This window comes from Nicotiana tabacum, chromosome 12, assembly GCF_000715075.1.
Source record: "Nicotiana tabacum cultivar K326 chromosome 12, ASM71507v2, whole genome shotgun sequence".
In the NCBI taxonomy this organism is placed as follows: Eukaryota; Viridiplantae; Streptophyta; class Magnoliopsida; order Solanales; family Solanaceae; genus Nicotiana; species Nicotiana tabacum.
The window spans coordinates 14444379-14460749 of NC_134091.1; the positions used below are offsets into that span (position 1 = coordinate 14444379).

General features: G+C 35.0%; 2 protein-coding genes across 2 annotated transcripts; both read left to right on the forward strand.

Annotated features, from left to right (window-relative positions):
* Positions 1-10172: 10172 nt before the first annotated feature.
* LOC107822404 (serpin-ZX) lies at positions 10173-12929 on the forward strand. Its single transcript, XM_016648941.2, has 2 exons — positions 10173-11058; positions 11840-12929. Exons 1-2 carry the CDS (start codon positions 10612-10614, stop codon positions 12617-12619), a joined length of 1227 nt encoding a protein of 408 aa, XP_016504427.2. The 5' UTR covers positions 10173-10611; the 3' UTR covers positions 12620-12929.
* Positions 12930-13734: 805 nt separating this feature from the next.
* On the forward strand, positions 13735-15930 carry LOC107822405 (serpin-ZX-like). Its single transcript, XM_016648942.2, has 2 exons — positions 13735-14363; positions 14971-15930. The coding sequence occupies exons 1-2, from the start codon at positions 13971-13973 to the stop codon at positions 15748-15750; spliced, it is 1173 nt and encodes a 390-aa protein (XP_016504428.1). The 5' UTR covers positions 13735-13970; the 3' UTR covers positions 15751-15930.
* The last annotated feature ends 441 nt before the right edge of the window (positions 15931-16371 follow it).

Consider the following 16371-nt stretch of genomic DNA (forward strand, 5'->3'; position numbering starts at 1 on the left):
CTACTTAAAGATTGTTTAGCTTAAGACAGACATCATTTACTTCTTCTATTCTCCCACTGGCAAGAAAATTTGGGAATTTAATTTTTACACTTTTGGAAGAAGGGTTTTACTCTCTCATTGTCATGGTGAAATATTGGTAAGAAAAAGAAGAGGAAGACTCACTCACTCTCTCAATCATCTTCTTCGCAAGCAAATATGGATATGGAAGAGTTCATACCAACCAAACTGACGTTTCTTTCATGCTAACTAAGCACGTTTTGTACAAAGAAGTTAAAGGTGATTCGAACCTGGTGTTCTCTCCTCTCTCTGTTCAAATAGTTCTTGACCTAATTGCCGCCGGCTCCAATGGACAAACTCGGGACCAGCTGCTCTCTTTCCTCAAGTCCAAATCCATTGACGACCTTAATTCTATGTATTCTCATATTGTCACCAAAGTTTTGCTGATGGAAGCCCCAGTGGAGGTCCGATTTTGTCCGTTGCTAATGGTGTTTGGATCGACCGATCACTGCCTTTTAAACCTTCTTTTATAAAGGTTGTGGATCATGTTTACAAGGCTACTTTGATTTTCAGTACAAGGTTAGTCCTTTATTCATAACGAGTGAATTTGTCCACGCTTCACGTAGTAATAAAAGATATTATTAAATTTACAAATATTTTTTTATAGTACCTAATTATTTAAATTAAAATTTATATATTATTGCATTGGAACTCCTAATCCATATTGTAACACTTAGTTGTAAATATATCTCTAATTTTCTACTTTTGTGATCCTTTAATATAGAAGAATTAACCCATATAGTCACCCACCCAACCACTTAAACTAAAAATAGCCGATTGACGTATAATATATGCATAATTTATGTCTTATATGTGTATAATTATATATAATTAATGTATAATCTATGTATATGGCTAGAAAAAGTAAACGATAAATATCGCCGGCTATTTGTGTAAAGATTCTATTAATATATAGGTACACTAATCTTTTTTATTTTTCTTAAAATAATGTAAAGCCAAAATATAATTTCAAGAAAAATGACTGCTTTGAACAACATCTTTCGGAAATTTTTTGTCTTTATTTTTCCTTTCATTTTCCCTTTTTTAAAAAAACTTTTTCTTTTTGTTTTCCTTCTTTTCTTACTTCCATTTTTTCGGCTCTAACTTTCTGTCACCTTTCCAAGCTATTTACTTTTTCACTCTGAAATAATGCCTTCATAGCATCAAAATCGTTAAATTATAGCAGTAAAATTGCATAATTTCCAAATATTATCTGCTCATTTCGTTTCATTTGAAGTTTATCCGACAAATTCAACATAAGAGAATTCTTATGAACCTAGACTAAAATTTCAACTGTCATTCTCTATGCCAAACTAAACTACTTAACAAAATTACAAAAGAAGGCAGAGTAGGCAAAAACTCTAGTGATTTTCACAAATTCCAGATAAGATACTGATATTATTGGGAGTTCCTACAGGCTTAAACAGGATAGATGTTTGTCCATGGATATTGTGTGGTGCTTATATGCATCACTCTATCTCTATGAATACCCTATCATAAAGTTCAAATAAAAATAAAAAGAATTACGTAATATATTAGTAAGGACAAAGATGCTCACGGTCGAATAAGTGAACAGTCTTGTATTATTATTACCGCAACAGTTAGGGCTAATTTGACATTCAACTTGCATACATCTGTTAGCATCATAGCACATTCCGCTCCTCTTCATTCTCATTTTTATTTTCACAGCAGAAGAAAATAACTCGTGGAACTAAAAGTTCAAAATATTAACCTTAAAAATCATAATCATCTCCAATCTCCATCTTAATCATCAGAATGATTGGAGTTTGTCTTTCACTGGGCATAATTCATAAACCATCATATCACGAACCAAAAATAACTTCTAGTATTTATTTTAATTTTTAGCAGCCACGATAATTATCACCAGGCCACCAAATGAATGAGTCAGTATTGATTTTTTAAAATCATAGACTACCCAAATAGCAGCTCTTCTGCCAAGCACCGAAGCATTATTTTTCATACTGAGAAAAGTTCCACCTTAAGATCACGTAAAAGGTTATTTCCACTAAGGAAAAAAACTGCAAGAAAATACCAAGAAACAAAATCAAGAACTATGAATAAATTTCTCATGGACAAAATATTCAGGCACAAAGATTTCCAAGTTTCGTAGCAAGATAAAAGAAAGAAAGAAAGAAAGAAAAAAAGAAACCTTATACAATAAAGAAGTAAAGAAAAAATAATGAGGGAGAGAAATTAAAGGGACCTGCAAATCTCTAAGTAAAAACGTATACCACTACATTTACTTGCAATGCAATCCTTAAATTTGTAGCATGCATCAAGTTTTTCTGATAAAAGAAAAGAGGTAAGTATTTTGAGATTAAAGCCACAAAGATAATCTATATATAAAAGTATAAGAATCATGTAGGTACCTTTTTATCAATAAATATTATATCCAAGCCAATCAACTCTCCTTTTTTTTGGGACCGAAAGAATCCCACATTCTACAAATTATAACCCTTATCAACCAATCATCCCTCTCAAGAACCAACTGTGTAAGAAAAGAATAGGACATTCTAAGAAAATAATGAAAAGCAAGAGAAAGCAATTTCATTCTCCTCTAAATAATATGCCATGAATAATGACAAATTTGTTCTCTAATTAGTAACGTCGCTAAAAGGTAAAAGAGTGCGTTGAGCAAAATGTTTTAAATTATTATATTTCTTTCAGGGAAAATCCAAAAAAAAAAAAAGGCAAAAATAATGATCCAACTAAATTAAATGTTTGTATAACAAAAACACCTTCCATAACAGAAGGGTCAAAAAAAGGGGCAAAAGCTTCAGCAATTCAGTATTCAAACATATCATGTGTTTCTGGAAATCCTAACCAAGTTAAGTAGATTGATAAGAAAAATAAACTCAATTCTAAAGCGACAAACTGGTTAAAAAGTTTAGTAGAGAATTATACAGAGAATTCTCACCATGCATGAATGAAGATGGCTGTGATGATAAAAGATTAGAATCTGTAAACTCCTCCCCATGTGGTGATCAGAGCGGCATGTTAAATATGTTACAATAGTCATCATTGAAGGTAAAAGTATTTAGATAATTAATAATAGAGACTTTTGGACTTTCTAAACTGAAAAAGAGTTGGGTAGAAAGATGACTAACGGTCTAACAGAGGTGTAATTAAGGAGAATATAATTAAGAAATGACTTTTGAATATTTTAATATAGCACATAAATAGAGGAAAATGGGGAAATGTCAAAAATTTGAGAAAAAAGATAAATGTGATTCTTGGCCAAAGAGACATGCCACCTCACTTTTTTAATCTCTCTCTTTTTATATATATATATATATATATATATATATATATATATATATATATATATATATATATATATATATATAGATTCACCAACTCTACCTGATTAATTCTTTCATAGAAATTTGTGAAAGAATTTTGCCATCAATGTAATGCGTGGAGACTGGAGTATTACTACATTGGATGCCAATTCAGACTAATTATTGATATTGTTCTTGTTGTGTTCAGTTCTGTGGACATAAATAAAACGTACAATTGATACAAATAATTCATATATTTAATGCCAATTTATTTCATATTATGGTGCTAATTCTTTTTGTACTCTGTTTGTGTTGAAATTTGATTAAGGCTGCTAAGGTTGCCAATCAAGTCAATCGGTGGGCTAAAGAAAAGACTAATGGTCTTATCAAAGAGATCTTTCCTCAAGGCACAGTCAACAATATGACATTGACTTATTTATTGCTTAGTCCAAGGTAATGTGTTGTAAAATCGAGAAGCCAAAAGATTTTGTTGCGGGCCATCCATTCTTGTTCCTTATAAGAGACAATGCTACTGGAGTGGTGTTGTTCATCGGGAGCGTGTTGAATCCTCACGCTGGTTAGCCTACAGAAGCAACATAAAATGATTTTGCTAGTGTTTTTTGACCTGATATATACTCCAGTATTTAAGAGTCACTTAAAAGTTTGATTAATCTTATTTACAGTTTCTTAGCTTTTTCTTATTCTTGGAACAACTTGGTTTCCAGACTCAGATTAGAGAGATCATAAAGAGGAGGGAGGACTTGTGATAATACGTCCTTATACCTATAAGAGGAAAGGACATGTGTAATCTTTTACATCTGAGATCCATATGCATGAATAGAACAATAGTGATACATTCAACGTAATGGAAAGACTACTTCCTTTTACAATATTCAAAAATGTAATGAACTAAATTCCGACAATGACAGGGAAGATTTCCTTTAAAATCATTTCCTATCAAGTATAAAATTAAGAATTGCTAAACTTATTAACTTAACTGCATATGTCTAAACTTACACCACCAAAATTCCAACTTAATTGCATAAGTCTTAAATCTCTTTCTTGAGCTTGCATACCAAGTTAGGATTCCTAGGAGAAGAGAAGCCTGGAGTTGGAGGAGGCTGAATAGAAACTTATTCTTGCCCCCTTCCCTTATGTTGTTGAAAGGTATTCTATTCTTCACGTCAAATTGAAATAAGGCCACGTGTGTTTTTTCTTTTCTTATGCAAGGTAGTTGACTAATTTTCTTTTTAGTCGACTGGATTCTTGAGCCGAGGGTCTTTCGAAAACAACCTCTCTACTTTCGTAGGTAGGGGTAAGGTCTGCTTACACACTACCCTCCCCAAACCTCATTTGTGGGATTCCACTATGTGGTTGTTGTTGGTGTTGTTGTTGTAAATGACACCCAACATTTTATATTGGTTCAAATTCAAAGTGAATCTTACGTCCAGTCCTCTTGGGTTGCAAAAAAATCCAACTAGTCGTGATGACACCTAACCCGACTCGCTAGGTAAGCCAATTTAACAATAATCCAATTCAAATGAGATTTACTGAGAGAAATGATGATAATATAACTGAACTTTTATACACTTCCCAAGGACTGGTAGTACAAGTCATGAGCCACTAAGACTTAGATTTTTACAAAACTGAATTGAAATAATTACAACATCTATTTGAAATGTAAATGAACAGAATCTGAATCTAATGCTACCAAGAACAAGCGATAGCCATAACTGGAATGCAGGTACATCTTCAATGTCAGCCCTCGCTGTACACATCAACATCAACACAAAGATCTGCATGCAAGGTGCAGAAGTGTAGTATTAGTATAACTGACCCTATATACTCAATAAGTATCCTAACTAACCTCGGCGAGATAAAAGAAGCAAGAACTATAGATAATACTCACTAACACCTGTGCAGTTTAGTATTCCAATAAGTATAGAACATGTATATGATCAAATCAGGAACAATCTCAGGTAAAACCATTTTTGAGGCTCACAATTCTAGGTTTTAAAGTGTTCTGCTCAGTCAACAATCCAACGTATAAGGAAGATATGCAAGTGAATCAGGTAATCAGTCAAGGGATTTACATGTAAAGATGAAATGCAATAACCAAATATCAGCACGTTGCGGCACGCAACCCGATCCAATAATGGTAACCAGCTTTCCCAGAGCTCACATCAATATCAGCTGCATGGATAACTCACGTGCTGTACGGAAAACTCACGTGCTATAGTATCAATATCCTCACGTGCTATAGCATCAATATCTGGATCAAACGGACAACTCACGTGCTGCACAGACAACTCACGTGTTATAATATCAATATCTGGATTCGAACGGACACCTCACGTGTCTGCACGAACAACTCATGTGATATAGTATCAATATCTGAATCCGCACAGATAATTTACATGCTATAATATCAATATCTGGATCCGCACGGATAACTCACGTGCTATAGTATCACAACCTGCCCGGCATGGTCAGATGCATAACAACACAATCCGCCCGGCGTGGTCACAGGCATATCAACACAATCCGTCTGCTGTGGTCACAGGCACCTAGTCCAATAACATCACACAAAAGCAAGTATACAAGAACACATGTATATGATGGATAAATATCAGATTTCATGCTCCTGGACTGGTATAATTACATGCTAAAGTGTAGGCATGTGTAATGTGTGTTATCATAGCTCAAATCGGTAATTTATCACAGAAATAGCAATTACCAGGTTTTATTCAGGGATTTAGCCTCTTAGTAACCTCAAACATGGCTCAAATAGTTCACAACAATGATACAAATATGAGAAACATTGTAGCTTAAAGTTTAACAGTCAACTCTAGGCGTACCCGAGCATGGATAAATACCCCGAGCATGAATAAATACCCCGGTTCTCGCATATGGGTTCAAACCCCACACATATGTGTACCCATAGCACGTAGCTATCACAAATAATTCAGGCGACTAGTGCCTCAACCAAGTTTAGATATGATTCTTACCCCAAACAAGCTAAGACAATTACCGAGCAAGCCAAGCAATACTCTAGAAATGCCATCCCGCTCGTACCGACCTCCAAACGGCTCAAAACTAGCCAAAAGTAACTCAAAAGCATCAAATAATGTTAAAGGAAAAAAACCCAATCGATAAAGGTGAAATCTTTAATCAAAAGCCCAAAGTCAACCAAAAAGTCAAAACCGGGCACCTCAAAACCCGACAAAATCACAAAATCCGATAACCCATTCAAATACGAGTCGAACCATACTAGTTTCACTCAAATCCGACTCCAAATCGATGCCCAAAACTCTAAAATTCTCTTTATGAAATTTTAGACAAAATTCCCCCAATTTCTCTTTTGAAATTATCAACCAATTACCAAAAATGAAGATAGATTCATGAAACATAATCAAAATTGAGTAGAGAACACTTACCCTAATTCATGTGGTGAAAATCCTTTCAAAAATCGCCTCAATCGAACTACATAGCTCCAAATATGATAAAATGGCTGAAACCTCAAAATAGAGTACTTTATATTCATTGGACAAATCAATGAATCGCGATCGCGAAAATACCATCGTGAACGTGAAGAAGAAAAATGCACTGCCCCAAAAATACTCTATACGATCGCGTGATCGCGAAGAACAAAAGCCACTACCACCAAAATGCAATATGCGTTCGCGATACTAGCCACGCGAACGCGATGACCACTGATGTCAAAGCTCCGCGAACGCGACTCAAATAATGCGATCGCGTTAAAGAATTCTCCAGCTCTCAGCTACCCAGTCTCAGCACTACACGACCACAATTCCTCATACATGAACGCGGACAGTAACCCACACAATCCTGCGCGAACGCGATCATCCAATCGTGACCGCAATGAAGAAAGTGCCCAGCTACAGATTTCCTCTATGCGATCGCATCCCCATTTTCGCGATCGCGGAGGACAATCGAGGCAACAAAAACCAGCAATAACCAACAGTGAAAACATAAAGAAAAATAGTCTGAAATCAATCCGGAACACGCCCGATCCCCTCGCGACCCTGTTCGAACATACCAACATATCCCATAACCTAACACGGACCTACTCGAGACATCAAATCATGCATAACAACGTCGAAACGACGAATCACACATCAAATCAAACTTAATGAACTTTTGAACTTTCAACTTCCAAAACTCGTGCTGAAACATATCAAATCAACCCGGAATAAATCCAAATTTTGCACACAAGTCTCAAATGACATAACGAAACTATTTCAATTTCCGAAACCACAATCTCGTTCAACTCTCGGTCAAACTTATGAACTTTTCAAACCTTTAAATTTCTAATTTTTGCCAATTAGTGCCGAAACCTTCTACAAATACCCAAATGAGATTTTCGGGCATACGCCAAGTCCAAAATTATCATCCGGACCTAACGGAATCATCAAAACTTCGATCTGAGGTCAAATACTAAAAAGTCAAACCTGGTCTTCAAACATGAAAATTATTCATCAAACTAATTCTGAAATACCTGATAACCAAAACCGACGATACACACAAGTCATAATATATCATTCGGAGCTAATCAAGACTCTAAATAGCTAAACAAAATGTAATTGCTCAAAACGACTGGTCGGATCGTTACAGGTATATTGGTGTTGTTATATACCAACATCTTCTTCACGATAATAGTACTTTTCTTGATTCTGATATAATGCCTCACCAGCGATTCTTTTCTCTCTTTCTTCTCTCCCTAGTTACACAGCAAATCCAGAATAGACTACAATGCTAATTTGGAGTAGAACAAAAAAATTGATAGTGGTTTGATCAAAGTATATTCTTCCTTTGTGCCTCTTGTAGTATATATGTGATTTGAGCACAAGTCTTCTAGGTGTGACAGTTCCATAGATGGTGGGAAACCCAAGGGAATTGGTCCTTAGAATTAATCAAGATTGATTTCTTCCAAGAATAAGATAGTAACTTTCTATACTTGGTCCGTTGCTTCAGTGATTGATTTTTCTCCGAAAGTCGTTGCTTCCTTGATAGACGTGATTGATTATCCTCCGCAAATCTCCCATGCAGATTGATTGTTGTGCCTTCCCTAAATAACTGGAATCAAATATTTGTTCTCCATGATGCTCGTAATCATAGCATGATTGATTCCTTGATCCTTGCTTCTAGATCTTCAGTGGAATCTTGATTTCTTATTTATTGGTACTCTTCCACTTTGCCTTCTGACTTTCTTCTTTGGGGTTGTTTTCCTGCAAATAGAAGTAAGTTATTTTCCATCATTAAAATATATATCTGACATTGTAAACTTTAATCTACAAAATACCGCCAAATTAGCGAGAAAACTATCATAATATGCTATTCTCCATCTTGTACAATTATTTTATGTCACCGTATTTGTACTTAACCAAACACTAAAGTAATAATAATCTAGAAAATAATTTTGTAAGATAAAACAATTTCAAAGGAAAAATAATTTATGAAATGAAGCCTTGGAGCAATGGTAAAGTTGACTTTGTGTGACTGTCTAAAATAATTTCAGAGGAAAAACAGCTTGCATTAGGTTAGGCTATCTACATCACACCCTTTGGGTGAGGGTGTGACCCTTCCCCGGACCCTGCGTGAATGCTGGATGCTTTGTGCACTGGGTTACCCTTTTAGAGGAAAAATAATTTATTTTATACCAGATACAGAGTTAATTTCACTGATGGTCATCCAACTTATCATTTATTTCACAAAAAGTCACTTAACTAATTTTCATCACTTAAAAGTCACTCAACTTTACCTTTGTAACTTAAAAGTCATTCTAGTTAAAAACCTACAAAAATATCCAATAAAAAATATGACATGACATTAAATTTAATTAAAAAATCTAACAATAATGCCACATAAGCTTAAATAGACCATATCTAAGTTAGACTCATTTCTTCTTCACCCCGATTTGACGTATAACCAAAATGGATTATTAATATTTGAACAATTAACTGGACTACCACTATGATTTTGTGGTTAATTTGTAGAAAAAGAAGTCTAAGAAACTTAAGAAAAATTAGGTCTTTTGAATTTATCTTTAGGTTTTGGTAGTACATTTACGGTCAATGACACAATACATTGTCTCTTTCTTTTGTCCAAATTATCGCTATAAGTTGTCTACGATTGTGGTGTGTATTGATAATTTCTACTATACAATTTTATTGTGGATGTTTCTTACTAAGCTGTATTTTTGTCTGTTAGTATTGCTTAATAAGCAATGTTTTGACTTTAATGGAATAGTAATTTGTGAAAATAGGTTCTTATTAGCTTGTTGTTCTTGTCTGTTAGTGGTATATTTAATTGTTATGCGAGATTGATATGATAGTATTTTAACTTCATGAAAAATTATAAAATGATACGAAAGATGCAAAAACTGGTTCTATGCTAGTTTTGTTCATATTTTTAATGAAATTATAGGTGGTAGTATTAAGGTTATTACGTAACAAATTAAGAAAGATATTTTTAGCACAAAATAATTGTTTTCTTCTTTTCCTTCTAATTGTCAAAATATTAAAACTCATTTTGGTTATAGGTCAAATCGAGTTGAAGAAGAAATTGGTCTAATTTATATATGGTCTACTTAAGTTTATGTGGCATTATTGTTAGATTTTTTAATTAAATGTAATACCATGTCATATTTTTTATTGGATATTTTATAGGTTATGAACTAGAATGACTTTTAAGTTAAAAAGGTAAAGTTGAGTGGCTTTTAAATGAGAAAAAAATAGTTTAGTAACTTTCGTCAAATAAATGATAAGTGATTAAAAAGAACAAAAATATGCCACAATATCAAGTGTTATTTATGTGGGACAGAATGCGCTGATTCTCTTCTTGTTGGGCTACTCTATGATGCCCACCTCAGCTGGGACATAATCTCCTTTCTCCATATTTTGCACACGAAGAAGATGACTTAATTTCCAAGCTACGAGCTTCAATCTCTGTACTTCGTGTTTTGATCAATTTTCCACTCAATAAACAACAATATCTTGACTCAACTTGTTGAAAGTGAGTGTTAACGTGTTCACTTCCTCTGTTCTTTCTTGTGTATGAACGCAATCTTCTGAGAATCAAAGCTTAAAGATCATGTATTTTCTTTATTCATCATTTTCTCCATACGGGTTTTACAGAATCGAATTCAAATTCAAAACCCCCCACATGTTAAGTATCAGTAATTGTATATAAATTCTTGCAAAGTTTTCAACCTTGTGATCAATTTGCCGTCATGGGACACTCTCATTCTCATTTTCACTCATCCAATTCTTCCAATGATCAAAATATGGATATGGGGGAATCGATCACCACGCAAACGGACGTTTCTTTCGTGCTCGCTAAACATGTTTTCTCCAAAGAAGTTAAAGGAGATTCCAACCTGATGTTCTCTCCTCTTTCAATTCAAATAGTACTTGGCCTGATTGCGGCCGGTTCTAAGGGGCCAACTAAGGACCAGCTGCTCTGCTTCCTCAAGTCCAAATCTATTGATGAACTTAACTATCTTTATTCTCATCTTGTCAATATCGTCTTGGTTGATGGAAGCCCAAATGGAGGTCCCCGTTTGTCTGTTGCTAATGGTGTTTGGATCGACCAAACACTGCCTTTTAAGCCTTCTTACAAAAAGGTTGTGGATAAAGTTTACAAAGCAGCTTCAAGTTCTGTTGATTTTCAGTACAAGGTTAGGCCTCTACTAATGTGTTTCATTGAGATCTTGTTTCTTTTGTGCTGGGCTTTTGATTTTCTTTGCTCATGCTGACTTATGAAAATTGGTTTATCAAGTATTATAAATGACCCTAAATACTACTCATATCACAAGCCTCCAAATACTTTCCTTTTTGTGTGTGGTAACGCCCCAAATACTATCATACAAAATGGATACAGATGATACATATAGTAAACTGCAGCTAACTTGGGGTTGAGGTATAACTGATTGATTGATAGATTGATTAAGCAGTCTGATTTTAAAATAATGAAAAGTGTTAAACAATTAGGACAGAGACTATATTGCTTAGCATTTTGATCATTCTAGCCTCAAGTAGTATAAAACCTAATATTGTGAATGGTTGAAACCCGTTTCATATTAGAATCGAGGCAGTTTAAAGAGTAAACAATATTGAATATTAAATTGATAAGCAAGATGAAAGAGTCAGATTTAATGAATACCTATCGTTGCAGGTTAGTTTGACTAGTTCTATATTTTACTAAGAGGTAATAAGCTTCTTTACAGTAGGATGCCCAAAGAAGCCTAAATAGTTCTAAGCTCAAAAGCTCGCCTAAATGTACAAGTATATGCCCAATCTGTGCTTAAAATATACCACGTAAAGCATCCAAATTCTCATTTACCCCTTGCAAGTACTATCATTGATTTTCTTACTACAAACTCCCTTTGTTGGCTAAAGCATATAGTATGGTGCTAATTCTGTCGTACACTATGTTTGTCTTGCTAAATATTGGCTAAGGCTGCTGAGGTTGCCAATCAAATCAATCAGTGGGCTAAAATGAAGACAAATGATCTCATTAAAGAGATTCTTCCTCATGGAACAGTAAACAATATGACAAGGCTCATCTTTGCAAATGCATTATATTTTAAAGGAGTATGGAATGAGAAGTTCAATGCTTCAGAAACAAAAGACCATGAATTCCATCTTCTCAGAGGAGGGTCTATTAAAGCGCCTTTCATGACTAGCAAGCAGAAGCAATATGCAGCAGCCTTTGATGGCTTCAAAGTGTTGGGACTTCATTACAAACAGGGCAAAGATATCCGTCGTTTCTGCATGTATTTAATTTTGCCAGATGCCCGTTATGGATTACCAGCTTTAATAGATAAAATTAGTTCAGAACCAGGATTTTTAAATTACCACCTTCCGTTTGAAAAGGCAAAAATGCATAAGTTTCTTATCCCTAAATTTAAAACAACTTTTGGTTTTGAAGCTTCTAATGTTTTAAAGGGACTTGGCCTCACATTGCCTTTCTCCACTGGTGGCCTCACTGAGATGGTGGATTCCCCGTTAGGTGGGAGGTTGTTTGTTTCACAGTTTTTTCACAAGTCCTTCATTGAGGTAAATGAGGAAGGAACTGAAGCTGCAGCTGTTACAGCTAGTGTAATAATGACCAAGTCATTGATAATTGAGAAGGAAATGGAGTTTGTTGCTGATCATCCGTTCCTATTCCTTATAAGAGACGATGCTACTGGTGTTGTGTTATTCATAGGGAGCGTGTTGAATCCTCTAGCTGGTTAGCCCACTGAAGCAATAAAGAAATCTGGAAGGAAAGGAAAGAAAGCAATATAAATCTCTGAATTCTAATCATTGCATGAATAATGTAAAGCTTAAGTTAGCATGGTGAGATCTTATATTTGCAAAGAGTGATTGATCTATACTGGACACAGAGAAGTGTTATGTATCTAAATAACCAGTTTCTTGATTTGTGTATCTGTTTGATGAGAGGCGTTATGTATCTAAATAACCAGTTTCCTGATTTGTGTACTCTTTTGATGAGATCTTGTACTTCATATCTGGCATCTTATATAATTGACTCGTCTATGCTTGATTTTTTTGTGTATTTTGACATGATATATAATTTGACTTGGTCTTACATTAATTTCTCTGAAGGCGGTCTCACTGATATGGTGGCTTCCTTTAAAGCTTAGAACCTGTTAGTTTCAGACATTTTCATCAGTCCTTTGTTGAGGTAATGAAGAAGGAAGGGAAGCTGCAGGTGTTAATATTGCCTCGTTAATATTATGTTAGGCGCCCATTAATGAATACTCATTGACTTTATTACTGATTTGGTTCTTGTTCTTCGTAATTGGATGATACAACTGCAACTATATTATCATAGGGCGATTGCTTAATCCTCTTATTAGTTAAGTTGGATCTGTAGCAGTAAAGAGTTTGTTATAAATAGAAAGACTAGCATGCTTATGTTGTATAGTACATAAGTGGCTTTTGATACTTTACATCTAGGAACAGTGAAATCTAGTAGCTGGTCCAGTGTGTGTAAATGTGGTAAAACTAGTTTAGTATGATCTCTTCATACAGGTAATAACATGTCATTTTCTCTTTGATGTACTCATATTTCAGAATTCAGATATTATGTACCTTAACATCCACCTGAAAGCTGATTTGATCAACACAACTTAATGACTAAAATGAAAAAAATAACACTAAAGTCTGTTGAATAGAGATGCAAAATGTCACAATTTTACGTGCTTCTAAGACAACAGGTTGATAACTCCGAAGTCAACCCCAGGTGGGACATGCTCTGCTTTCCTTCTCCGTGTCATTTTGGTGTTGTTTCCATCTAAGAGCTTCCCTTCGTTTAAATAATACTCATTGAACTTCCAGTAGAATATAATATTGATTTTGGTGTTCCTTTCATTGATTCCTTCCTGCGTATGAATCTGCGTAGAGAATAAGTCTTATAAACGTGCAATTCTTTATTCGATCGCCATTTCTCCAAATTCAAAACCCCACCTGTTAAGTAACAGTATAATTTATAAATTCTTGCAAAATTTTCAACATTGTGATCATTGACCTCGCACCTAAGCCTCCTCCTCCTCCTCCTTCTTCTTCTCCTTCGCACGCAACTATGGATCTCAGGGAGTCAATCAACAACCAGACGGATGTTTCTTTCATGCTAGCTAAGAACATTTTCTCCAAAGAGGTTAAAGGCGATTCGAATGTGGGGTTTTCTCCTCTTTCAATTCAAATAGTTCTTGGCCTGATTGCTGCCGGATGTAAAGGACCAACGCAGGATCAGCTGCTCTGTTTCCTCAAGTCCAAATATATTGATGAACTTAACTCTCTTTATTCTCATCTTGTCAATATCGTCTTTGTTGATGGCAGCCCTAATGGAGGTCCGCGTTTGTCTGTTGCTAATGGTGTTTGGATCGACCAAACACTCCCTCTTAAGCCTTCTTTCAAGCAGGTTGTGGGCAATGTTTACAAGGCTGCTTTAGAGTCTGTTGATTTTCAGAACAAGGTTAGTCCTTTTTTAAAAAAAAATTTGTTTCATTGAATTCTTATTAATTTTTCGTGCTAACTGATGAAAATTGATTTGTACACTATCATAACCATATTTACTATTCACATCATAAGCCTCCAAACACTATCATATGAGATGAATACCGATGACTGTAACTACTATGGGATTGAGTTGATAACTTAAAAGAATGGGAAGTATCAGACAATTAGGAGTTGAAAGAATCAAAAAATTTATTTGATAAGCAACCAAGAATGAGAGGAAAAATAATGAATGCCCTATCAGGTATGTAGTAGGGTAGTTGACTAATTGAGTAATAGTAAGCTTCTTCAGTAAATAAGCCTAAATTGTTCTAAGCTTAGCTAGAGACAGGTCTGTGCTTAAATTCTTAAGCTCAGTTTGGCCTCGCTTGTGCATATCTATACCCAATCCTAATCATTGCTTAACTACCATGTAAAGCAGCCAACTTCTGATCTTACCCCTTCCCTATACTGTCATCGATTTACTACTGCAATTTCCCTTTGTTGGCTATATTTAAAAAGAAATAATTGGCTGCAGCATGTGTGCTAATTCTATCATTACCTGTTTGTTTTGAAAATTGATTAAGGCTGCTGAGGTTGCCGATCAAGTCAATCAGTGGGCTAAAATGGAGACAAATGATCTTATCAAAGAGGTTCTTCCTCGTGATGCAGTGAACAACATGACAAGGCTGATCTTGGCCAATGCACTATATTTCAAAGGAGAATGGAATGAGAAGTTCAATGCTTCAGAAACGAAAGACCATGAATTCCTTCTCCTCAATGGAGGGTCTATTCGAGCACCATTTATGACTACCAAAAAGAAGCAGTACATAGCAGCGTTTGATGGCTTTAAAGTATTGAGGCTTCCTTACAAACAGGGCACAGACACGCGTCGCTTCTGCATGTATTTCATTCTCCCAGATGCCCATGATGGATTACTTGCTTTAGTGGAAAAAATCAGCTTAGAACCAGCATTTTTAAATAACCATGTTCCATATGGAAAAGTTAGAGCGCGCAAGTTTCTTATCCCTAAATTCAAAATAACTTTTGAGTTTGAAGCTTCCAACATTCTAAAGGGACTCGGCCTCACTTTGCCTTTTTGTGGTGGTGATCTCACTGAGATGGTTGATTCCCCTATATCTCAGAACCTGTCTATTTCACAGGTTTTTCACAAGTCTTTCATTGAGGTAAATGAGGAAGGAACCGAAGCTGCAGCTGTTACCGCTACTGTTATAATGACCATGTCCTTGATTATTGAGAAGGAGATAGATTTCGTCGCGGACCATCCATTCCTATTCCTTATAAGAGACGAATCTACTGGTGCAGTGTTGTTCATAGGCAGTGTGATGAATCCTCTAGCAGGTTAACCTACGTGAATGTCTGAATTCACATCCATAGAAAGCTTTATATTAGCAAGATATAATATTTGCAGAGAATGGTAGATTTATCAATTATTAGGACAAAGTTGAGTGGTGCTACGTATCTTTTTGTAACTCTGTACCCTTATGATGAAACCTTACTTAATACATCTCTGGCATCTTATATAATTTTATTTGTGCTTTATATATTAGCTTAATGAAATATTGTATTGTACTACAACCTTTTTGTTTTCTTTTTATTAACTTTCTTTTATTAGTAATATAAAGGTTCCCTAATTTTTATGGCTAACTACTCCTATATAAGGTAATGTACAATTGAGTTACTTTTCCTCCAAGAAAAGTATCAAAGAAAATCTAATTATGATCGAACACTATTAACACAAACCTAGTTAAAGTAGGCTCCCAACTTCTGTGTGAAGAGTCCGATCAAAACAGCAAAAACGAAAAACCTGAGCCTCTCCAAGTTTTTACTCACCAATATCTTTTAGACAATATGGATTTCTATAGATCGATCTTAAAGCAGACGGATGTTTCTTTGATGCTTGCAAAACATGTATTCTTCAGCAAGTTTCGTCAGTCCAATGCCAACATGGTAATTTCCCCGCTCTC